The sequence below is a fragment of the Suncus etruscus genome, chromosome 12 (assembly GCF_024139225.1).
Source record: "Suncus etruscus isolate mSunEtr1 chromosome 12, mSunEtr1.pri.cur, whole genome shotgun sequence".
In the NCBI taxonomy this organism is placed as follows: Eukaryota; Metazoa; Chordata; class Mammalia; order Eulipotyphla; family Soricidae; genus Suncus; species Suncus etruscus.
Genome location: NC_064859.1, coordinates 7,743,992 through 7,770,039, shown reverse-complemented (window position 1 = coordinate 7,770,039; position 26,048 = coordinate 7,743,992). Strand labels below are relative to the sequence as shown.

Sequence of the window (26,048 nt, the reverse complement as noted above, 5' to 3'; positions counted from 1 at the left end):
GCTAGCAGCTCAGAGCAACATCCTCCCCTCACTGAACACAGCCACACAAGGAACAACAGCAGGATAGCAGTCGCTAGCCTGGAACACCTAGCAACTGCTTGACTCAAGTGATCCAGGGTGCTATGTGGAGCTGCCATGTCTGAAGTTTGTTCCTCAGCAATAGACAACCAGCATGAGAACTGGAAAGAACATGTGCCAGGACAGGAGGGGCAGGGGCTGTGGCTGGGAACCTGGCCAAAAGGCTCAGGACAGATGTCCCTGATAGGCCACAGGAGAGGAAGAGAGGCCTTGTTGGAAAGGAGAAAGCTGCCAAGGGGCTGAGTATATGTTACTGGGCAGTGGGCACTGGCAGATGGGAAGGCCCCAATACTCAGGGAAAGCCCGTGTGGTCCTCACCTTGCTCATGGGCAATCCTGTGCCACCATGCACATCCCCTCCAAGATCGAATGTCGTCTCCTGCACAGTCCTGTTAGGGCAGAGGCAACAGTCAGTCACTCTCCAGTAAGGCAAGCCTTCTTTTCTTGGTGATGCCAATGTTCAAAGAGCTGTAAGAAAACACATTCTCCCCAGCCTAGGGACTTGTGAAGGTAAAGACTACGGCAAGATGAACATACTGCCGCAGACCCAGCAGTCTCAGGGTGGAATTTAAAACACTGCCCCGGAACAAGATGCTGTAAGAGGAAAATGGGAGGCTGACAGCCAAGATGTCTGCAGCAGCCCAGAACGTAAAAAGAAAAAGCTCAGCTCTGGCAGGAGGTGGGACCAGTGTGCAGTGAGCAATGTCTCTGGTTCTGCTGGTCTGATGGGGGACAGAGCTCCATCTGGCCACATCAGGCACTGGGCTACAGGGAACATAGTGGAGCCTCTCTCTGTCCCCCATGGCCACAGCACCCTCACTGCCCTCATTCCCTCTCACAAAAGTAAAATCCTGGACCCATCTGCAATCAACACCCAAAGACAATACTTGCTCAGTGGCCAGCAAAAACTCTTCAAGTTTTTCATTCGGAGCTCTTCCTGCACACACTTTGCACTAGGCTGCCTAACTGCACCATGCCTTCTCTAGCAGCCACATCCATGTCTAGCCTACACCAAAATCTTGCAACCTTGATGCCACAGCACAGAGTCTCACCGTGGGGTCAGGCCTTTGAAGGCATGGTGCACATAACCCCCAGACTTATCCCCTCAGCAGCACCGTGACCTTCACTAAGCCCCAATCTCCTGCTGAGCTCACATATTTCCTACCTAGAAATCTGGACAAGCAAAACTTTAGAACAAAGCAATGACTACTGAAGCTGCTCCACTAAGGCTTGGGTGTACCTGCAAGTGCAGGCACAGCACCAGGCAGCTCCACCTCACACTCTCGGAGACTCGTGAGACAGACAAAACCTTCCAGCTAATCCTGCTGGGAAGCCGAAGCCACCATGCGTGGCTGCTTTGGATCTGAGAGAGGGATGAGATGGCTACAGCCCCCCAGCAATGCTGTGATGAGATAAATAGCAATGGGAAGTCCCAGCAGTGTAGACGGGGCTGGGAGAGACGTCACAGACAGGACCAGTGTCCAGGCCTGGTTAAGCAGATGCTTCTGTGCCAGGTCTGTAAAATGCACATCAGGCTGGCAAAGGCCAAGGGAACCAACCTGGAGCAATGCTGGATAGGCCCACAGATACAGCAGGGCTCCCATGTGCCACCTCCTGGGACTAAGCAAAATGAAGCCTGTGGGAGCCTGACAGGTCACAACAAATGACACTGCCAACAACCTGGTGAAAGTCTGAGAAATCCAGGGGTTACACCTGCCAAATAAACCCTGGGCGGTTTATTTGGGCAGGCCAGGTGGAACCGTGGGGAGGGTAGCGAGAAGCCACCATTCCAGCCAGCTGTCAGCAGAGGGAAGGGGAAACAGCCTCAGTGCTTCCTCCAAGATGAACAGGGCAACTTGAGACAGAGGAAGCAGCAGCCAGAAGTACACTCTTGGAAAATTCTACTGCCTAAAGGACTCTTTGGTTTTACTGAATCCTAGACTGAATCCAGACACTGTTCTACTTCTAACCAACAACAGGGCTGAACCAAGGATCAGCACAATTTTTCATAAAGGCACCAGGGGGCGCCATAATACTTCTGATTCCTTCTGGAGAATTCAGAACTTCCTGACCACTGCTGGTAGAATACAACACACCTTCACAGGAGGACAGTTCCAAAGTACCCACTGAATCCCAAAACAGCTTCCGAACAGGCCACAACTCACAATCTTAATATGCAACAAGGACTCGAGTTCCACCCAAGTCAACACTAGCTCAGAACCTCCACACACCAGTTTGAAGCTGAGATAATAAAGCAGAGTGAAAAGGGAAGAGACACACTGGCAAGGACAGTTATCCAGGATTCTGTCAGGGACCCTTAGTCCCCAGGGCTCCCCCCACAGACCTTTTGGTGAGAGCATGGTCCTGGCTGGGGTCCACGAACTTGAATACGTGCGCCGCCCCAAACTGCAACTTCATGCCGCTCTGCAGGACTGTAGTTTCAGAGATGCGCTGTCCCTCCACATACGTCTCAGCCTCCATGCTGCGCGGTGTGACTGTCACCACACCATCCATGTTGGTGAGGTCGCAGTGATGGGGCTGAATTCCCGAACCAAAGAGCTAATGAAGGGAGAAGCAAAACAGGCATCACCCTGAGTGTGGTGTGAGTGGACTCCCCCAGCAGGACGCAAATAGCTGAACACCAAAAAGATAACTCAAAGTGAGTCAACATTTTTGTGACCAGATTTAGGAACTGCTACACCATGTGCATTTTTCACTGCTCCTCGCCTATAGAAAGGTGCTCTGATCCCTGAGATTCCAACTTCACTGGGCCTCCAGTGGAGCTGGCACAAAGTCTCTCCCATGTTCACTCACTTCATCCTGTAGGACACATTTAGATGGTTCGTTGCCTTCTTGGTCTTACAACTGCTCGTGAACACCATGGAATGTGAGGGCGTCAAGGCAACAAACCATCTGAATGTGTCCTACGGGATGAAGTGAGTAAACATGGGAGAGGCTCTGCCCTGCTCCACTGGGACAATGAGGAGCACAGAGAATCCTTATTCAAAGAGAGGCTCAACTCTGGGAGCTGAAAGACCACATAGCACCAACCTTTCACCCTAAAAGTGTCAGAGTTCAGGACAGATACTGAGACAGACATGTCTGTCATCCCTACACAGAGCAAGAGGCCAACCTCTTCGAGAGGGATGATGGGCTTCTTACAGTGTCCACATTTCTGGCACAAAGTGTCCCAGGCATAGCTGATGTTTATATGGTCTCTTCCCAAGAGACAAAACAGAGGTCTCCCAGAAGAAACCTCCGAGAGTCCTAGTCCCCACACTCCCCACAGAAGCTCCTATGTAGTTCCCGTGCACACAGTCAAAGTGTCAGGGCGCACCTGGATGGAGCTGTCCTCCAGCTTCTCAGTCCCAACCTCGGTCACACTGAGCTGCAGGCGGTAGAGCTTCGGCTTATCCCTGGAGTCTGACCCATCTAGAGAAAGAATGAGCTGCATTTGCCAGGTCTCCCAAGGGACACAAATGCCGCACGTGCGCGCGCACACACATACACAATAACAGGGACACACATTCACACATGCAATAACAGAAACAGGAGGTGCTTCAAGAGACTCTCCAAATGGTCATCACATGGTCTACAACGTAAGTGCAGGAAATTCTCTCTAGGAAGAAATATAGTGGTTCCTATTTACCAGCAACTAAGCACTTTATTCCATTCCTTTGTAACAATCAAACATCTTTCTCAGAGAATACAGTAAAGAACAACCATTTGCATATCAAGAGCACTGAGGACCTGTGATTCTTTGGAGGGAGCCCAGATCTGAGGTAGAGGGACAATGCACAGCCTCCTGTGTGCCCCAGTCTTGGGCAAGGCCTAGTCTATGGCATCAGAAGGTTCTGCCCAGTAAGTCTGCTGCAGCACAGCTGCCACAGAAAGGGCCTCAGGGGCTCATCTTCCTGCCTGCCTCCTACTGAGCTCCCACTCTACAGCACATCTTCCCTGAAGTGGACATATATACATATCTCTCTCTCTCTCCTCTCTCTCCTCTCTCCTCTCTCCTCTCTCTCTTCTCTCTTCTCTCTTCTCTCTTCTCTCTCTCTCTCTCTCTCTCTCTCTCTCTCTCTCTCTCTCTCTCTCTCTCTCTCTCTCTCTCTCTCTCTCTCTCTCCCCCCTCACACCCTCCCTCCCTCCCTCTCTCTCTCACACACACACACACACATATTCTCTCTTTGCCCTTTGGGTTCAGACTTAAGGAACTCATTTGGGGTTATCAAATGACCTCACAAAATTAACATCAAATCCAAAAAGTCCTGCCGAGCCCCTATATACACTGGACTCCGTGTTCCAACGAAGATGCCCAAGTGGGTGTCCTGTGTGACACCCATGACTGCTCATTCCACACAACATGCATCCTGGTCAGCCACTGTCCTACTCAGCTAGACACTGGAAAGGTGGTTTTATAAGCAACTGCCCCTCTGGGCACAGCACCCAGCTATGCCCAGAGGCTCCAGGAAGTGGCTCTGAAGGGAGAGTACTAGTCTGCTCTGGGGCTCCTACTTCAAAGGAGTTCACCAATGAATCCTGACTAGCAAATGCCACCTGGCCAGAGCCAGCAATGAGTAACCCTTGAGCCACGCTCCTTCCACATCAAGGCCACATCATGAGTAGACACATGGGAAACAAAATCCTTTCAACTTTGACCCAAATCTGTCCTCAATGACCAGCAGGGAAACAACTGCGTGAAAACCAAGACAAAGCCCATCACATCCACATCCTCAGTCTTGGTGCACACCAGGTGGGCAAGGTAAAGACTTTTCTCCTACTGTTCCTTCCCCCTTGTTTAAACCTGACCATCGGCAGACACAAAGAACATTCAAGAATTTCTGGGGGCCAAAGAGCTAAAACAGCAGGTAAAAAAAGTGCTTGCCTCACACATGGCCAACCTGTGTTTGATCCCTGGGACTACATATGGTCCCCAAAACTATGCCAGGAGTAAGCCTAGAGTACTACCAGGCCAATAAACATTAAAGAAAATTTTTTTCACGAATAAAACTCAGTTGGAGAAATGGCACAGGTGCAACACAAATGCCTTGCATAAGGCAGACTCCAGTTAATCCCCAGCACTGAAAAGGGTCACTTGGCCACCACCAAACAAGGCCAGGAGCAAGGCCAGGAGCAGGCTCTGAGTATTGCCCCAAATCCCCAACGAAGCTTAATAAATAACAAAAACAAATCATAGCCCATAAGTAGAAGCAATGATAAAAGTAAGTTAATAAATGTCATTTGCTTAACAGGATCAAAATCCTCAGTGGGTTTTTAACCCGTGAGAAAGTGTACTACCATCTGTCTTGAGAAATTCAAGCCCAAAAGAACTGCTCAAAGCAGAGCAGTCCCTCTACAGCATAGAACTGTATGGGGGCAACACCCAATAGGGGAAGGAGCCACATGTCAGACACAAACGACTTACATTTCCACAAAACAAGGCCAAGTGTGGGTCCCTGGCCCCTGGCCCAGCTCCCTTACATCAGACCCCTTGCATTCAGCTCCAGGGTGCTAAGTGTGGCGGCCCCATTTCCTTTGACTCCCAAGGATTCTCATACTTGTGCCCCCACGGGGACTCTTTCAGAGAGTAGAGGAGCTCTCCCACCCTATGACCTCTCAACCTCCTTCTCACCCCCTTTTAGGGGACTAGGCTAAGTTCTCCAGCCCTTTTCTGACCAGTTTTCTACTTAACAGTCTAAATCATTGTTTCTTCACCTCTTCCCCATGATGGCCCCTCCCAACCTGATTTCCTCCTGCGGTCCTCATCCTACCCTAGGCTCAGGCATGGTCCCCACATTTACACAACTCTCACTGTGTCCTGTCGTTGGGAATATCCTGGGGGGTCCACCACTAAGAAATGTTGGTCTAAATCGGGGATAAGATGTTTGCCGGCTAAGGCTCTAGACAGAACTAATAGTACAGGCAATGCCTTTACTCTCCCATGACTCCACTCCCATGGGGAGACTCAGTCACCCCAGGCACATCCTATATTAATCCCTCCACTGCCACCCCCCAAAAGCCCTTAATCACAGGAACAGAATGGGGAAAAGTTAAGTCAGTCAAACTTTAAAACTTTAAGAAAGACTCTCATCAGAGAGCCAGTGCTCTGAGTGGCCAGTGCCCGGTGTGTTCGTGCGCGTGAGCAGCGGCATTACCTTCGTGCACGTGGGAGTTGTAGTAGGCAAAGTGGTTCCTCCTCCCTGGGGAGCAGCCCGTGTGTACAAGCGCACGTGTGGCCCCGGTGAAGGCGGCGCCAGCAGCCAGGAGAAGAGAGGAGAGGCGAGACGAGGCGCGGAGGAGACAGGAGAGAGAGGAGAGGGTGGTGTGAGGTGCAGGACAAGGAGAGCAGTGAATGCCCCAGCCCAAAGGGGACGACCCAAAGTGAGGCACCACCTCTGTAGCTTCCCAGCCATGTCCCCAGACACCCCTGACAGCCCCTCTGAGTCGGGGGATGCACGCATGTCCATCAGCACACAGTCACATGGGTGGGTGAGGAAAATCCATGGATTGTGGGGTGAACAGAGACCCCAAAGCCCCTCTGAGGCCAGGCCAGCAGTGAGAGCAGATGTGGAGGCTGCTCTGGGCCATATCCAGCTGCACCCCAACACTCTGGCGGCTGCTCTCTATCCCCAGTGTCTAGACATTCCCAAAGTTCTCACAGCCTTCGCCCACATGTGGAAGACAACAGACGGTCAGAGCACCAGGACACACACCTACAGCCCACACTCCCCACTCCACAGCAGCACACTGCCAGCCAAACAAGGAAAGCAGGTGCCGGCAGGTGGCGCTCCCTTCTCACACACTCTGCTGTAACACTGGAAGCCCCACTCAGGGCTCTGACGCACCTGCACCAGGCACCCTTCCCGGGGTGTGCAGGCCGGCCATTCAGGGCACTGGAATGACCTCAGCCCAACTATGGAGACGCAGCCAAACTCACCCATCAAGATCCAGCTCAAGAACCCAAGAGAGGAGGAAAAGAGTGGTGCCCAGAGACCATGCAGTGCCCGTGTACAGAGGAGAGAAAAGCGGAGGTGGGATGGAAGGTGCAGGCAGAGGAAGGGACATGACATGACAAAACCTCTCCCTCTGGAACATGAGCCTCCTAGTCCAGCTGGAGCTGGCACAAGCCAGCTGGGGGACAGGCCATTTCTTTCCAACGAACTGAAGGCTTACACCAGGGGGTTCAGCAGAAGGAACTCTACAAACCAAGCATTTCAAGGACACGCCCAAGGTGAAAGGGGCTGTATGGGGGGCAGACCAAAGGAGCCCAGGTTCTCAGGCCTGGTGTTCCTGCATGGGTCTGGGTCGCCCTCACACTGAATTTCCAGAATTTCCAGAGCTGAATTTCCAGCACATCAAACACTTCACAAGGGGAGCGGAGGGGAGTAAGCTGTCAAGAACACCACACAGCATCTCCAAGCTGCCTCAAGAGGTTTCGTGGGCCCCCTTTGCCATCAATCACGAGAGGCACAGCAGTTGGGCCCCTGCACCCCATACTAAGGTCCTGCTCGCTGACAAAGCTCTGGGAAGAAGGGTGGAAGGAGGATCCTATGAAAGCAAGTGCACAGCAGGTAGCGGGACTCACCTGGGCTCAGCTCCACCAGGTAAGGCAGCTTCTCGGGAGGGAGCGCTGAGCCATAGCCAGCGCCCTCGGCCCGCTCCCGGGCTCTCACCAACTTCCCTTCGCTGTACTTCCTGCCCTTCCTAGGCACGTGGTCTGGCGGCCGCCTCTTCAGCTGAAAGACAAGGATCCCTACAACAGAAGCAGCACAGTGGGTGAGTGAGCTAGGATGAGCGAGCTGCCAGCACAGCCATTCTCACACAGTGCCCTGAGCGATCAAGCCCAGGCCATATGGCAGAGGCTCACACCAGTGGAAGAGTAAAGACTGTTGTCCATGCAAACTGTCTCCCAATGTGATGACCAGTGCCCACATTCACGTCCAACACACACCAGTACAATCACGCAAACTTAGTTCTTTAGCTGATCTGAGTTTTGTTGACCCGAGTGGAGGCTATTTGTCTCTAAGAAACAAGACACTATAGAGTCAAGTACTAGGGTGCACAGCCACCTTGAAGTGCGGGCAGAGTGGCTGGCAGTGAACATCCCTGTCTTCCTCCAAGACTGTTGGGTCATGCTGACGGCACCAGCCTAACGGGGCTCCTTGCCTCCTTCGAGAAAGGCTACAGAGCTCCCTGCTGAGCGCATTTGTCCCCCTCCTATGTCCACTTTGCTCACTGGGGGTTACCTGTAGCCCCCGTGAAGGCACCTCATACCCCAAAATCTGCCAGTAGGATCCGCTGGGGAGAGTTGTCTCTCCCAGAACAGTCCACTGGCCCAGCCAGGACTGGTGATTACCTTTGTCGCTGGGCCACTCCCGAAAGATCTGTAAGGGACATTCGTCATCCTCGAGGATGGCTTCCTTAGCACCTTTCTCATCTGAGTGCTGAGCACCTGGAGGCAGTGTGACCTGAAATGGAAATGAGGCTATGAGCACTTGGCAGGGAGGCTCAAACACTGCGGGGAGGCCTGTATGCCAGGAACTGGGGCAGGAAATAGGGCTGTGTTTCTTGTCTCTCTGGCCCCAAGAAGAACAAGTTTGAAGCCAGAGTACATACAGCAGACAGGGCACTTGACTTGCACATGGCCAGCCCCAGTTCAAGTTCCAGAACCACATGATTCCCTGAGCACCACTAGGAGTGATCTCTGAGCACTGTCGGTTGTGGAACCCCCCCCCCCCAATTCTAAATATCTGGAAAGGTTGTGCCGCACATCCTAAGCACATATTCCCTTGTGTGCACACATATCCCAGGGACAGGAGAGAACAATGAAGCTTGTGCAAATCAGGTCATAATCCTGAAAGCAGATTCTCCACTTTCTGCCAACAAAGTGAAGAGCCACCCACTGGTTGCAGAGCCATGGCTGGACTCAGCACAACATGCCCACCCAACAGTCCCAAGGAGCTGCTGCACAGGCCTCAGCAGCCCAAGGGAGCTCCGCATGTCATCCATCAGTCAGTCTAGGCACAAGCCCAGGAGTAACCCAGCCTACAAGGAGGGAAGCACATGACCCTGTCATACCACCGTGTCAAAGGTGAAGCTGAGAGGTTTGAGGTTTTTTGATCCCCATGTCAGCATGAGGAGGGAACAAGGGGCCACTCTACTCTTTCCCCTCAGCACCATCCAGGAAGGGCACAGAGGGATGGAGTACACACCCGAGTCCACAGGGTCCAGGTTCCATCCAGCACCCCCAAGGCTCCCCAAACAGACAAGGCAACTGCCGACACTGAGCAGAAACAATGCTCCTAACTGATCACAGGAAGGCTTATTCTGGCATTGAGTTATCTCGGACAGAGCGCCTGCCTGGCCTCACCTGCTCCTGACCTCATGCATGTGGCCTTGCCTGTTCTTGACCTCATATGTTCCTGACTTCATGCCTGCCTGACCTCACATACTCCTGACCTCATGACTGCCTAACTTCATGTGCACTTGAACCTCACGTCCTTCTGAACTCACAGGCTCCGGACTTCATGCCTGCATTATCTCATAGCTGTCTGACCTCGCGCCCTCCTGAACTCATGCTCCTGACCTCATTCTATCTGACCTTGCATATCCAGGCTGATTCTAAGGCTTCATATCCTAAGGGGTGAGACATTGGTTAGTGCTTGGACAACCTCAGGACCCAGCTCTGAAAGGGCTGTTGTGGCTTGCCCATTAAAGAGAAAGGCCAGGACAACTCCAAGCACTCAACAACAGCCAGGAAAGGCGCCACGGTCTTCCTGGCTCAGAATGCCAGGGAATGGGTGTCATTGGCACAACAGTACCCCTGGGCCTTCTCTCCCTGCAGTGCCCTCTCGACTGTACCTAGTGGATAGCAGGACAGGGGTTAGATACTCACCCGTGCAATACAGTACTCTCTGGGATTCTCTTTCTCTAACCCATATTTCTCCAGTGCCTCTGCCACAGCGAAATCTGCAGGGTCCGTGGTAGACAGCAAGATAGTCTTGTATGGAATATTGGGCTTTAGGCTGTCGGCATAAATCCGAAGTGTCCCACCTAAAAGAACAGACATACCATAAGCCTGTGTCCATAGGAGACACAAAGGGTGGGACCCCAACATGGGGATACCATGGGTCTCCAGGACAATGACGAAGACTTGTTACAGTCTGATGCCTTCCAGAAGGAAGCAAGTGCTGGTACTAGGTTGGGTGGGTGCCTGGCAGGGCTAAATGACAGACCACAGGGAGGTAAAGCGAGTGCCTAGGGCTATACAAGGCCGGTCACAGCTGGAGTAAGAGTCACTGTGAGAGGAGACAGGTACTCCCTGCTTGGCCAGCAGGGGCCCTTTTCCCACTTCTCACCTGCAGGGCAGGGCCTTCCTACATACACAGAAGCCAATCAGTAACCTCCTTGCTATGCTGCAATGTTCAGAGAAGAGTTCCCCAAATCTTGGGGTAGGGGTTCCTCACTACATGGAACTAAGCCCTGATCCACATTGATTATTACCTGACTATAGCTAAAGTAAAGCTCAAATTCTAGGATGAACAGGGAGGGACATGTTCTCCTAAGTCACATCGACATCTAGCTAGAGGAGCACTGAGTGTTGTCACATCAGAAAAGGGCCTCAACTGGGAATATGGCAACAGCCGAGACACAGGAGCAGGGGAAGGGTCAGCTCAGCCCTGAACACAGAGGACAAAGGCCTTGTCCTGGACACTCATCCAGCAGGCTGAGAAAAGGCCAGATGGAAAACAGAACACCTAGGTGATGATTTTATTTAGAAACTCAAATGATCATTTTCTTGAAACATGTAGGATTATTTTACAACTTTGAAATATGTATTCTCTTTGCTATTGAATACACTTACAGGTGAATTTTAAGGGTTTTGTATAAAATACCTAAAAGATGTATATAAATTTATAAATCATGCAGTAAAGTCAGGTGTTTGACTTCTCTCAAAAATGAGTAGGTGGTTGGTTCGAATCCTGGTGTCCCATATGGTCCCCCATGGCTGCCAGGAGCTATTTCTGAGCAGATATCCAGGAATAACCCCTGAGCAAGGCTGGGTGTGGCCCAAAAACCAAAAAAAAAAAAAAAAAAGTAGGCTCCAGGCACCCCACACATGGACAAAGCAGGTAGAGAGTATCTAGATGCTGCTATTTCACCAAAGGCACACAGATACCAGCCTGGGTTCCCAGCATGCCTTGTGGTGTAGACCTAGCCTCGGGGTCAGTGAGTACAGTTGAAAGAACAGATAGATAGACAGGAAACACAGGCCCTTCCAACAGAAGGGACAGGCCACCTGGGCACTCCCACACAGCAGTGTCTTCATCCTGCTACTGTACTGAGGACAGCACATTGTAGTGGGGTTCCACCCTTTGTGTCACAGAGGATTGTATCAGCGAGCTTGAAGATGAAGTACAGGAAACCTCTGGACAGCAGAATATGGAAAAAGCCTCAAAATAAATGAATAGCTGACAAGAGAACTCTGGGATGCATTTAAGAGGAACAACATAAGAATCATCGGGGTCCCAGAGAGCTAGGAAGACAACCCTATGAAGAAGCAATAATTAAAGATATCATTGCAGAAAAGAGCTGGAGAGTGCATGCACCCACATTCTGGAGGCCAAAAGAGATCCAAATAAAAATACTCTGAAACATAGCCTAATCAGAATGATGAAAACTGTAAGTAGAGAACACTAAAAGTCAAGTTCTCACTATCTGAGAATGATATAACACTATAATTAGAAAATCCTAGATTCTGGACCTGGAGAAACAGCACAGCGGCGTTAGCCTTGCAAGCAGCCAATCCAGGATCAAAAGTGGTTGGTTCGAATCCCAGTATCCTATATGGTGGTCCTCCGTGCCTGCCAGGAGCTATTTCTGAGCAGACAGCCAGAAGTAACCCCTGAGCAATGTCAGGTGTGGCCCAAAAACCAAAAAAAAAAAAAAAAAAAAAAGAAAATCCTAGATTCTATATAAAGCTCCTAAAACATATATTTGTGGGCCAGAGCGGTGGCACAAGAGATAAGACATCTGCCTTCCCTGCACTAGCCTAGGATGGACCACAGTTTGATACCCAGTGTCCCAGGTGGTCCCCAAGCCAGGAATGATTTCTGAGCACACCCCTGAGCATCTCCAGTGTGGCCCAAACCCCCCCCCCAAAAAAACATATATTTGTATAATAAAGTGGCAAACTACAAAATTAATATACAAAAGTCTATGGCTTTCTTATTTATAAATGTATATTTTTATTTTATATTTATATATAAATATATATTTTATATTTTATATAAATATTTTATATATTTATTTTATTTTATAAATTATGTATTTTAAAAAATCACAATTACAATTGTACCTCAGAAAATCAAATACTTGGAATTAAAGAGGTAAAAGACCTAATTAAAGAAAACTTTAATTTTCTGGGGCAGTAGCGCACGTGGTAGGGCATTTGCCTTGTGAGCGCTAGGGTTCGATCCCCTAGCATCCCTTATGGTTTCCCAAGCCAGGAGCCAGGAGTAACCCCTGAGTGTCACCAGGTGTGGCCAAAAACAAACAAACAAACAAACAAAAAGACACTACTTCAAGAAATAAAAGAGGGAGGTGGATAGTAGGGGAGCCTGAGGCAAAAGTGGAAGGAGGCGGTAGAAGGAATGGTGTTAGAATGTTTGTATGCATAAAACCCTGTCATTAACAGTATTGTAAATCATGGTGCTTCAAATAAAATAGCAAATGTATAAATAAATAATGAGATAATTAATTTTAAACAAATAAAAGAGGACATGAGGAAATGGAAACAAATCCTTGCTCATGAACTGGGAGTATTAACATCATTAAAATGGCAATATTTGGGGCCGGAGAGATAGCATGGAGGTAAGGTGTTTGCCTTTCATGCAGAAGGTCATCAGTTCAAATCCTGGCGTCCCATATGGTCCCCCGGGCCTGCCAGGAGCAATTTCTGAGCATGAAGCCAGGAGTAACCCCTGAGCACTGCCGGGTGTGACCCAAAAACCACAAAAAAAAAAAAAAAAAAAAAAAAAGGCAATATTTGGGGCTGGGAAGGTGGCGCTACAGGTAAGGTGTCTGCCTTGCAAGCGCTAGCGTAGGACAGACAGCCGTTCGATCCCCCAGCGTCCCATATGATCCCCCCAAGCCAGGGACGATTTCTGAGCGCAGCCATTAGTAGCCCCTGAGCGTCAAACGGGTGTGGCCCAAAAACCAAAAAAAAAAAAGGCAATATTTCCCAAAGCATTGTACAAAGTCAATGCAGTTCCTATAAAGATGCCCATGAGGGGCCAGCGAGGTGGCGCGAGAGGTAAGGTGTCTGCCTTGCAAACGCTAGCCAAGGAAGGACCGCAGTTCGATCCCCTGGTGTCCCACATGGTCCCCCCAAGCCAGGGGCAATTTCTGAGCGCTTGGCCAGGAGTAACCCCTGAGCATCAAACGGGTGTGGCCTGAAAACCAAAAAAAAAAAAAAAAAAAAAAAGATGCCCATGAGGTGTTTCAAAGAAATAAATTAATACTTCTGAAATTAATATGGAACAATAAAGTTCCATAAATAACTAAGCAATCCTTGAGTAAAAATAATAATAAGCTTTCCCCAACTTCAAACACTACTACAAAGCAGCAGTCATTTAAAACAGCATAGAAAAAAAAAAAAAAAGAATAGAACTAGAATAAAGACAGATAGATCCTCAGATCAGTGAATAGATTGGAATAGCCTGAAACAGACCCTGAGGTATATGATCAATTAAGCTTACATAGAGACAAAAAATACGAAGAGAAGAAAAGCCTCTTCAACAAGTGATGTTATGAAAACTGGTAATTACATGCAAAAAATAATAAAAGAACTCAAACCTCTTTCTAATGCCATGTACAAAAAGTCAAATCAATAGGGCCGGAGTGGTGGTGCAAGTAGTAAGTCATCTGCCTTGCCCGAGCTAGCCTAGGATGGACCACAGTTCCATCCCCCGGCATCCCATAAGGTCCTCCAAGCCAGGAGCGATTTCTGAGCGCGTAGCCAGTAGTAACCCCTGAGCATCACCAGGTGTAGTCCAAAAACCAAAAAAAAAAAAAGAAAAAAAGTAAAATCAAAAAGGATTATAGACCCAGATCTCAGATACACTGAGGAAAATGTAACCTCCATGACACTGAAGTTAAAGGCATCTTCAAGGATGAAACATCACTGACCATGCAAGTGGAAGTAAAGATAAACAGATGAAATTGCATTAAATTAAGAAGTTTCTTTGGGGCCGGAGAGATAGCACAGCGGTAGGATGTTTGCCTGCACGCAGCAGACCCAGGACGGACAGTGTTTCGAATCCCAACATATGAAGCGATTTCTGAGTGCAGAGCCAGGAGTAACCCCCAAGCACCGATGGGTGTGACCCAAACACCAAAACCAAAAACAAATAAACAAACAAACAAAAAACAGAAGTTTCTCCACCTCAAAGGAAATAATGACCAGGATAGAAAGGCTGCTCACAGAATGGGAGAAATTATTTACCCACCTATCAGCTGATAAGAGGTTATATAAGGGAACAGAGCACTACTAGTACATCTAATGCCTACACATATCTTGCACAAGGCTAATCTGTATCTGAACCCTGGCATCCTAAATAGTGTTCCATGCACAAACAGGAGCAATTCCTGAGGGCAGAACAAGGAGTAACCACTGAGCACACTGAGTATGGGCTAGCTCCACCAATAAAAAGGATTAATATCAAAGACATGTAAGACATTGGCAGAAATTTATAAGAAAAAATATCCGGGGCTGGAGAGATAGCATGGAGATAAGGCGTTTGCCTTTCATGCAGGAGGTCATCGGTTCGAATCCCAGCGTCCCATATGGTCCTCCCGTGCCTGCCAGGAGCAATTTCTGAGCCTGGAGCCAGGAATAACCCCTGAGCACTGCCGGGTGTGACCCAAAAACCACAAAAATAAAAAAAAAAGAAAAGAAAAAATATCCAACCCCATCAAAAATAGAATATATGAACAGCCCTACTCACGTGGGAATTCACACTGAGCTCACAAAAAGAACCACGTGGGCAGGCAGGCCATCAAGCTTTCTCTTTCCTTTGGCAATTTCTAGAAACTGAAGAGGAGCCGTGGGGCAACCATGATTAACCTGTCTGCTCTGGGCACACTCGCTGGTTCTGACAGAAACAACCCTACCCTGGCTATTTTTCCCCCAAGCTCCATACTGTCTGACAGCAGCAGCCACAAGCCAAGAAGTGTACCTGAGTCCGGTCGCCCATCAGAACTCCGGAACTCCTGCATCCTCTTCTCCAGCTTCTGCTGCCGCCGGCGCTTCATAACCACCTCTGGGTTGGAGATGGTGCGGGTAAAGCTGGTCTCGGGCATGTCTTTGTAAACCTCAGCAGCCAGTCGGGAATTCTCACTGCAGGAAAAGCACAAGAAAGCCCCAGTGGGATCACTAGAGTGAAAATACAAAGAAGCTGTTGGCAGGTGGATGTAGCCACCATCAGGCCTGCAGTCCACTGAACAACAAAAACATCAAGACTTCATCTACACAGGTCGGAGAGATAGCACAGCAGGAAGGGTGTCTGCTTTGCATGCAGCTGACCCAGGTTTGATTCCCCAGCATCCCAGATGATCCCCTGAGCCCACCAGGAGGAATTCTTCTTCCTTGTTTGTTTTGGGTTTTGTTTGTTTGTTTTTTTGGTTTTTGGGTCACACCCAGCAGCGCTCAGGGGTTACTCCTGGCTCTACGCTCAGAAATCACTCCCGGCTGGCTCAGGGGACCATATGGGATGCTGGGATTTGAACCACCATCCTTCTGCATGCAAGGCAAATGCCTCACCTACATGCCATCTCTCCAGCCCCCACCAGGAGTACAAAACCAGGAGTGACTGAGCACTGTCGGGCCTGGGCCAAAAACAAAAACAAACAAAAGGTCATCTGTACAAGCTCAGAAAACAATTAATTAACCTATCTGGGTGAAAATTGATAAAGATTGGGTAGCAGGCAACCTAATCATTTGAGAGAAAGGCTATGATTATATTTCTACAGAGGAAAGTCCCATAAAGAAACTCTGGGTTCCATCACATACCTCGTTAGAAGTCAACATCTCGGGGCCGGGCGGTGGCGCTAAAGGTAAGGTGCCTGCCTTGCCTGCGCTAGCCTTGGACGGACCGCGGTTCGATCCCCCGGTGTCCCATATGGTCCCCCAAGCCAGGAGCAACTTCTGAGCACATAGCCAGGAGTAACCCCTGAGCATTACCGGGTGTGGTCCAAAAATAAAAATAAAAAATAAAAAAAAGAAGTCAACATCTCTGAGACCCAGAGATGATTTTAGACTTTTCATCACTTTAAGAAATGATGTAAAGATATAAACTTCTTGTTTCCAAGAAGTTCAATTGCATTTATACTTAATTTTTTTTGGGGGGGGTTAGGGTTGGGTCACACCCAGTGGCGCTCCGGGGTTACTCCGGGCTCTGTGCTCAGAAATCACCCCTGGCAGGCTCAGGGGACTATATGGGATACTGGGATTTGAACCGCTGTCCATCCTGTGTTGGTTGCGTGCAAGGCAAATGCCTTACTGTGTGCTATATCTCTGGCCCCTGAATTTATACTTTTTTTTTTGCGGTGGGGGGGGTCACACCCGGCAGCGCTCAGGGGTTACTCCTGGCTCTAAGTTCAGAAATCGCCTCCAGCAGGCACGAGGGACCATATGGGATGCCAGGATTCGAACCACCGTCCTTCTGCATGGAAGGCAAACACCTTACCTCCATGGTATCTCACCAGCCCCTGAATTTATACAGGAATCAGAATGTAGTTATTTAGCTTTTTGACCCAACAAATATTCAATTTTGTAATTTTTCCCGATTCTCTATTAGATAGCTATCAAAAAGTGAAACTTTGGCACTCCTACAACACCCCATGTCAGCAGGTAGTAGTTAACAATCTCATTGAGCCAGTTCCTAAAAAATCAGTTTTCACTTTTTGGTTTTTGGGTCAGACCCGGCAGTGCTCAGGGGTCACTCCTGGCTCCACACTCAGAAATCGCTCCTGGCAGGCACGGGGAACCATATGGGATGCCAGGATTCGAACCAATGACCTTCTGCATGAAAGGCAAACGCGTAACTCCATGCTATCTCTCTGGCCCCACAGTTTTCACTTTTTGAAGGAAAATAATTGTAAGTTTAGAGGGATTTGTATAGATTTTAACAACCCCCTGCCCTTGGGTCTCCTTTAAAATAATAGATTTTGTTCTAAGTTGTTTCTTGATGTTTCCAATTTTCTCTCTTTCAGGCTATTTTCTGATCCTATTTGTTTTGGTTGCTGCTATAGATATTAGCTTTTCTTTTTGTTCTACGCCTCTTACAACATGTTGCAATTTTTACTGTTCCTAAACAAAGTTTTTCCTTTTCTATTCTGGTCCCTTGGATATGGAGCACCAAACCTCCCTATTAGGAGTAAAAGAAATACTGCTTGCAACCAGTCTACCATCTACTTGAATCGGCTTCTTTGAGTGGGATCCTGGCTCACGGACCTGGTTCTTTTGGCCTGCAGAGGACCATTGACTTCCTGACTGCCCTGCGATGACAGATGTAATTACATCATCAGCTGAAATCCTTCAGATCTGACCTACCTAAAACTTGATCAGCAGTGTAGAACAAATACTTGGATACTGTTTTTAATTCCTACTCCCCTCCCCCAATTTTTTTACTATGAAAAAGGGAGAAGATATAAGAAAATAACTCTTTTTTTTTTTTTTTGGTTTTTGGTTTTTGGGTCACACCTGGCAGTGCTCAGGGGTTATTCCTGGCTCCAGGCTCAGAAATTGCTCCTGGCAGGCACAGGGGACCATATGGGGCGCCGGGATTCGAACCGATGACCTCCTGCATGAAAGGCAAACGCCTTACCTCCATGCTATCTCTCCGGCCCCAAGAAAATAACTCTTAGGGCTGGAGTGATAGTACAGTGGTAAGGTTGCACGCAGCCAACACAGGATGGACCCAGGTTCAAACCCAACGTCCTATATGGTCCCCCGAGCCTACCAGGAGCACAGACTTCTGAGCACAGAGGCAAGAGAAACACCTGAGCACCACCAGGTGTGACCCAAAAACAAAGAAGACTCTTATGGCCCCAGGTCAGCCCTTAAGGGTGAAGATATCCATTACTATATGGCCACCCACCCCTTGTAACAGCCTCAGGAAGAAAGTTGGGGGACAGGGTATAAAGCTGGGGCTGAAGTGTTAGGGGCCACCCCTCCTCTGCTGGATTGCTCCAGTTGATGCTGCCTAATTGCTGGAAAAACTGCCAGACACCCTGCGCCAGCTGCCTTTTGCTACTTTTTCCTTTTCTGGTTCTTTCCCTGGATGACTCCTTGCCCTTGGCCTTCTCTCTCCCTCTCTCAGCCTAGGAGCCTGGCTGTCAGGCCCCTGGCCTCTCTACTTTGCCTCTCCCTCAATTAAACCCTGTTTATAACCCTCTCTTGTTGGGGTTTTGATTGGCCCTAACTGTCATCTATAGAGCAGAGTAAAAATAATACATTAATTATGGATTTCAGTCATTTCTAAAATAAAGCCAGATACAACTATTCCATCACAGGAAATAAAGGACTGAAATACTTTACTATGAACTGCTCTAAAAATTACTATAAATCTTCGATCAATGAGCTGGAGCAGTGGCGCAAGTGGTAGGGCATTTGCCTTGCACGAGGCTAACCTAGGGCGAACCACAGTTTGATCCCCCGGCATCCCACATGGTCCCCCAAAGCCAGGAGCAATTTCTGAGTGCATAGCCAGAAGTAACCCCTGAGCGTCACCAGGTGTGGCCCAAAAACAAACTTCAATCAAATGCATGATGTTATAATAAATGAAAAAGTAACTTTAACAACTAGAAGACTGGCCTCCTTTTTTTTTTTTTTTTTTTTTTGTGGTTTTTGGGTCACACCAGGCAGTGCTCAGGGGTTATTCCTGGCTCCATGCTCAGAAATTGCTCCTGGCAGGCACGGGGGACCATATGGGACGCCGGGATTCGAACCGATGACCTCCTGCATGAAAGGCAAACGCCTAACCTCCATGCTATCTCTCAGGCCCCAAAGACTGGCCTCTTAAAGTAATATTTTCAAAAAGAAATTGTTCCAACAGTTCCTGAGGCTAGGAGACAAAGATATTGAATAATAAGTCAAAAAATGAGTTTGGTTTGGGGCCATACCTGGCAATAGTCATGATTCCTCCTGGCTCTATGCTTAAGAATCAATCCTAGGGGGCTGGAGCAATAGTGCAGTGGTAAGACATTTGCTTTGCACGCAGCTGATCCAGGATGTACCTGGGTTCAATCCCCGCCATCCCATATGGTCCCTCAAGCCAGGAGCAATTTCTGAGCTCATAGCCAGGAGTAACCCCTGAGCATCACCAGGTGTGAGCCAGAAATAACCAAAAAAATCACTCCAGGTGGGACTCAGAGGATCAAACAGTGCCAAGGATCAACCTTGGATTGGCTGCATACATATTTGAGGAGAGCAGCATGCTGCAACACTCCCACTGGCACATCCCAGAGCCCCCACTAGAAAGATAAGGCATATACACAGCATGTAGCCTACCTCATCCCAGCCCCTCCCCAAGCATCTGCTCAAGGCAACAACTCACATGTCCTCCCCGGAGAATGGCCTCTCCTCTCTCTCCAACACCTGTCGTGATACCTCTTTGTCACGCTTCTTTTTCTCCTTTTTCTCTTTCTTTGAGAGTGTTCTCTTGAAGTTCTGGATGACCCCTTCCTTCTCCTGTTTGTCAGGGCCATTGCTCTGAGCCTTCTGGTGAAAAGGAAAACCAGGTTGCTACACAGTCACAGTCATGAGTTCACCATGCAAAGTACCTTCTTCTCATGGTCACAGTCAAACACTGAGCGTGAGCAATGCAAGCAGCGCCATCTCCCCCTCCTCTCCCATCCACAGGCTTCTAGCTAAACCCAGAGGTAGCAAATCTTTCATACCGGCCTGGTCTCTGGGCCCACCAAACTGTTGAGCAAGCTGCCTATGGAGCCACGTAGGAAAACCAGGTTTGAAATCAGAAAAATGTGCTTGGATCTCCAGCACTTGCATATGGTCAGGCCTTAACAGTTGGCCCAAGCAACAGGAGGGAAAGGTTAAAGCAAGTGTCAGCTCTAATGACAGACAAGGGAGCAAGTGCACACACACTTGTTCTCCCCTGGACCACACGCTTGCAGGCCCACAGTCACAGAGGCAGAGAGATGCTGGGCATGGACACAAAGAGCAAGCACAAAACAAACTAACTCTGGCTTCGTGCCTCTCTGCTGTGACCCCCAGCAGCATCAGCCATGCAATAACCCAGGAACCACTCTGCACCCAGATTCCTGAGCCCCGGCTATGGCCATGGACTCCAATCAGCAGGCAAAGGCAACCTGGCAGCATTCCCAGCAAGATTTGGGATCACTGGTGCAAGAGAAGGTGATGGCCTTGTGCTATGTTGCTTCAGAGAGGAAAGTAGGAAAGAAGGAAGGAAGCATGAAGAGAGCAAGGTGTTAAGGCTGCCCTGAGTGGAACAAGGTATTCAGGTACTGGTGGCACCCACCTTGAGAGGAAGAGCATCATTCTCATTCTTAAGAACGAATCTGCCCTCTCGGTCGTCTTTATTCCAGTTCAATTGCACAACTAGAGGCTTCTCATCTATATCCAATCTTCTTTCTTCTTCAACATAAAATGAAAAGAAAGTAAAGCAGTGGTTATGGAGGACTGTCACTACCCACAAAAGGAAGCACGCACCAGACATGGCTTTTGGCTTTCCTGGTACAGTGCCTAATTTTCTTTCCTCCCAAGAATTATTTGCCAGAAGGCCCGTTTAGAGAAGTCTATCACTGACCCTTTGCGTGGATCACTGGCAGTATTTCTGTCATACTTCCTACATGGTAGTGACTCAACATTTTTCTCTTTAGTTCATTTCTGCTATACTACAGAAATTCAGAAATTCGGCTTTAGCTATCCTGCAGTCATTAAAGGAATTTCAGTACCAAAGCAAGCTGCTAGAAGTTCCCTGCTAGCTTAGTATATTTGCAACTCAAAGTTTAGTCAGCTACCTCTTTCCTGTCACCCCTTTTTACTTGAAGGCCAAGTCAAAACATAGCATCTTCAAGACAATGGTCTTCTCTCCCTGCCTTTGAACATCAACAACAGAATGATTCCTGCCTTGGGGGACTCTCCCTGTCACTTTGAATACCTACTTGCTAACAGGTTTGGTCAGTGTAGAATTAGATTATTTTACTAGGTATATTCTGTACCCCTTTCTTTAGTGATATTCTCTTTCTATTACCAGATCAAAGGAAGTGGGCCTTAGCCCCTAGCTAGAATACTATTTCCCTCAGGTTAAGAATATTTGTTATCAGGAGTAAACCAGGATTCCTGCTATCCCTTAATTTACATCAGTAATGACACCTAGGGCCAGGAACTTCTTTGATATGTAAGAATTTAGCTTTCCTTTTATCCTCTAACTCCTAACTGAAAACTATTCTATTCTAAGATTACAAACCACCTAAAGCTATGTGTATTTGTTCTAAAATCAAACAATGTACATTGCATTTCTTTCATGATATGACTGCCTCTTTCTCCCTTTATATACTCCCTTTCCTGAAGATTAAATTTGTCACACTCTTGCCAGAAAGGTGTTGACCCCCACACATACTGCGTGTGGTATCATTATTTCATATTTCATATTCGTCCGCTCGTGTTTTCCTGCTTTCTTCCCGAGGTTCTCAAACCCTACGAAGGTTTTGCTTAGGGATGCAAACACATCCGCAGCAGAGGACATCTGTCACTACTGGCACTCTCGGAACCTCTAGGAAAGCATATCCTGATGAACCTGAGCTCAGCACAGGACCACCCACCCAGTCTCCATGGCACTACGTGCGTGTACACTAATAGGGCCAGGACAGATGACAGCCAAGGCCAATTCCCCACAGCAGCGAACTCTAAGGAAAATAAAAGCAAAACACACAACAGAGATGTATACAGAAAGCTTCCTTCTTCCTTGTACACCCCATGGCATCTCAGTTGAGCAGCAGGAGCTGCCCTGCCTGCTCTTAGGAACCAACCTCTCCCCATGCTGGCCCTCGGCATCCTAGGATGCAGCGCTGTGCCTTCCTGTCTCACTCCTCCTCCTGTCCCCAAACTCAGCCCTCACCCTGAGGCAGGAGATGCCTTGCCTGCTCTTGGGCACCTCTCACCATGCCAGCCGTCAGCTTCCTCCTCTGCCTTGCTCCTCTCCTCCTGTCCCCAACTCACTGCCCTTGCTGTACGGCACTTCCCCTCACCATCCTTGGTGACCAGGTGGCATGAGGCATGCCCTCCTCCTCTTCAGAGAGCTGACAAACCTCTAGAACCCTGACCAGGAGAGGGCAAAGACCTCACAGTACAGCCACTCACAGCAAGTCCACAAATGGGTACCTCTCCGGCCTCTGGGACAGAAGAGCAGGCAGAGAGAGTAGCAAGCAAGGAGGCAGTGAGTAGTAGGCCAGGGTCCCAGGGTGGTCCCAGAAAAGGATTCAAAGTAGGAAAGTCTATGAACACAGCAGATGAATGATCAGAACAGGGGGTGACATCAAAGACACGCACAAGGGTCCAGATAAAGAACTGGAAAAGCCTACCACAAACCACAATGACCACCAGGTGCTTGTTGCAAAATCTCCTTCTGAGTCTTTTACAGAGCTACATCAAGTCTAAACCTTCAAAGAAATGGCTAGGGAATTCACATACCCAGTTGTAAATTCAATCCCGAGCACTGCTAAGGGCAGCCCTAGGTCCGAGATTCATGGAAAAAGGCCAGGACCCAACCACTGCCACTCAGTGAGGCTCAGGCCTGGGGCAATCAATCCAGCTTAAATTAGTATTTGATATAGAAATGGAGTGTTTTCGGGGCCGGCCAGGTGGCGCTAGAGGTAAGGTGTCTGCCTTGCAAGCGCTAGCCAAGGAAGGACCAAGGTTCAATCCCCTGGTATCCCATATGGTACCCCCAAGCCAGGGGCAATTTCTGAGCGCTTAGCCAGGAGTAACCCCTGAGCATCAAACAGGTGTGGCTCGAAAAACCAAAAAAAAAAAAAAAAAAAAAAAAGAAAGAAAGAAATGGAGTGTTTTCAGAAAATTTCAAATGTCATAAGAAATGAACAACATGGGCCTGGAGAGATAGCACAGCAGCATTTGCCTTGCAAGCAGCCGATCCAGGACCAAAGGTGGTTGGTTCGAATCCCGGTGTCCCATATGGTCCCCCGTGCCTGCCAGGAGCTATTTCTGAGCAGACAGCCAGGAGTAACCCCTGAGCACCGCCGGGGGTGGCCCAAAAAACAAACAAAAAAAAAAAATGACAACATAAGTCTTCTCAAACAACCTCACTTTTCCCATACAAAAAGCTACTGCTTCACACTACTGATTCCATTTCCAAGAGTACTGTGACTGCACTCCGAGTTCTCTTGGACAGGCCTGACTCATGGGCAGAATGCTTTCTCAGAGCTGAGCCATCACCATAAAGAGTCTGGGGTCATGCCCTGGAGAAATGACACATCAGAGCTCAGAGCTTGACCACCCCTACTCACCTCCACTGACGTGTACCTCATAGAGAGAATATCTGGGCGAAGAGAGCATGCGCATGTCCGGTCGGAACTTCTCCGCCAGCGTCTCAATCACATCCTGTGTGGTGGCGGTGCTAGATACTCGGATGCACTTGGTGGCAAAGTTTCCAGCAGCTTTGTCTTGAAAGTAAAACCTCATCACACCATGGAACTCCAAATCCTAAAAGAAAACGAGGTAAAAGACTTGAGAAATGGCCCTAGAGCAAACCCTTTATCTCCACAATCAGGAAAAGTAATTTTCCAGTGAAAAGTGCTCATGCAGTTGAACTGCTAAGGAATTCAAGCCCTGGTCACAGTCCTGGGACCAGCTGGGGTGGGGGTGGGGGGAGGCAGTCATTCTCACTCACACCTGCCATTTTAGCACCAAGAGAGATCCTGAGAGCACTAGCAAGCACATACAGTACACCTAGGCAGAAGGTGTGCCGTGCTATCCTATTCTGCAGCTCAGCCACTCCATTATTCACAACCTGTACAAACAGCTTTCAGAAGAAAGCCCAGTACTTCTGGCACCCTGGCACTAGGACCCCCACCCACTTCCAGGGTCTGCCAATTTTGCAGGATACATTAGGAAGGAAATTCTAACAGCAACTCTGACCCCAAAAAATGCAAGGACCATATAGATTATCCTGAAAACTTTGTCCAGAGAAATCTGCAAAGCCCACTCCTGGAGCCACATTCTGGTGCACTCAGCCAGAGCCCAAAACTGCCCACTCAGCACCTAGCTGCCTAGTCCCTGAGGTTCTGCACTCAGAGCAGCCATCTGGAGGGGCACATTGTCTGAGGGGCATCAGACAAGTAGGACCCTGAGTTCCAGAGATACTATCAAAAGTTTCAGCTGCTGTCTCCAATGACCCCTGGATTCTTCTCTCCAGCCTAAACAGCTAAGACAGTTGTTCCAGCTCCAGAAGAAATGCAACTTCTGCCTATCCCACCTGCCCTCCTTCCTCCTCACACACTGTCTGCTCCCCTCGAGTCACCACCTAGAGAGAATCCCCACCCCCAACATCCCAGGGCAGGAAATGGAATCAGATCACTGTGTGTGGAAGGCAGGTGTGCCTGCCCCAGTCACCAATGTTCCTCTTAACTGGGTCCCCTTTGAAGTCAGCAGGCATGTGACTTCATGGGGTCTATATCAGACCAGCTCTGGCCACAGGGACCTGCTGGAGGCTAGAATAATACAAGACACAGATGAGGATTAGGAGAGTATGGAAGTAAGTTCTGCAGACTGCAGGACCCCAGCACTCAGGGCCTAAAAAGAACCTGCCTCTCTGAAGCTCATAAGTAGGACAGGTTTGAAGCCCAGTGTCTGGCTCAGAGGATCCCGTGCTGGCAGAGATGCAACAGGCTGGATGTGCCCCAGAAAAACTAGACACCAGACAGAAGAGGAGAAGAGCAGAAAGGAGGGACCAGATGAGGGTTTGGAAAGAGGGTTCAAAGGGTGAGAGAACAGACCTGGCTGGAGGGCCCAAGTTTGATTCCCAGCACAGCACTGCCAGGCCCAAATATGAAGCAGCTAGCTGGCCAGCATAGTTAAGGCAGACCAGTGTGGACACCTGCCAGCCAGGCCTACAGGAGGGTTCAGGAGGGGGCACCAGACCCACAGATAGGTGGAGTCCATGTCTTAGGATAGTACCAACACTGCGATGGAGGGGGAGTACGAATCTAACATTATCTGCAAGAAATGGTCATCAGAAACCTAGCTGGGACTGGCTCGCTCCTGGTTACAGCAAGCACAAGCCCTCAGCACAGTCCTTGCTAGAATGTTCTGCAGAGACCCTTTGTGCTAGCAAGTGCCAATAGCTGGTTAAATTTCAATCAAACCCAAGGCCGGAGAGATAGCATGGAGGTAAGGCGTTTGCCTTTCATGCAGAAGGTCATTGGTTCAAATCCCGGCATCCCATATGGTCCCCCGAGCCTGCCAGGAGCGATTTCTGAGCATGGAGCCAGGGGTGTGGCCCAAAAACCAAAAAAAAAAAAAATTTTTTTTTTCAATCAAACCCTACCTAAGAAGGCTGACAAGCAGACACAGAGATCCAAATTACAAGCAATGACAAGCTGGATGACCAACCCTCACAGAGGGGTCAGTAGGGCATGGGGGTGAGGGTGGAAATAAAGGGGTTAGACCACTGAGAAACAGGAGGTCACAGTTGAATGCCGGCTGGGCATCAACTTCCTGTGTCTGATACCCCCTCCACAACAAGAGGCTCAGAGTTCCCTCCTCCTTCATCTGACCTGGTGGGCTTGGGGAGAGGGGGTCCCCTGGACCAGTGGTTCCAAGTCTGAGGCCCACTACTAAGATTTAAGGAAACCGACCTGACCTCTGTGGTCACAGTGTAGCAACCATTGACCAAACCAGTGATACCCAGA

At 48.9% G+C, this 26,048-nt stretch overlaps 1 protein-coding gene across 2 annotated transcripts in view; it reads right to left on the bottom strand.

Annotated features, from left to right (window-relative positions):
* AFDN (afadin, adherens junction formation factor) overlaps window positions 1–26,048 on the bottom strand; it is a 95,603-nt gene that overhangs the window by 43,013 nt on the left and 26,542 nt on the right. For both annotated transcript variants that reach the window (XM_049785148.1, XM_049785149.1), the window contains exons 2-12: window positions 23,646–23,841; window positions 20,639–20,754; window positions 19,697–19,860; window positions 15,317–15,477; window positions 9,973–10,130; window positions 8,434–8,545; window positions 7,663–7,830; window positions 6,233–6,277; window positions 3,415–3,509; window positions 2,422–2,636; window positions 397–466 (exon numbers count right to left, since the gene is read on the bottom strand). In XM_049785148.1, the coding sequence (XP_049641105.1) occupies window positions 397–466; window positions 2,422–2,636; window positions 3,415–3,509; window positions 6,233–6,277; window positions 7,663–7,830; window positions 8,434–8,545; window positions 9,973–10,130; window positions 15,317–15,477; window positions 19,697–19,860; window positions 20,639–20,754; window positions 23,646–23,841 (1,500 nt within the window). The remainder of the gene's footprint in view (window positions 1–396; window positions 467–2,421; window positions 2,637–3,414; window positions 3,510–6,232; window positions 6,278–7,662; window positions 7,831–8,433; window positions 8,546–9,972; window positions 10,131–15,316; window positions 15,478–19,696; window positions 19,861–20,638; window positions 20,755–23,645; window positions 23,842–26,048) is intronic.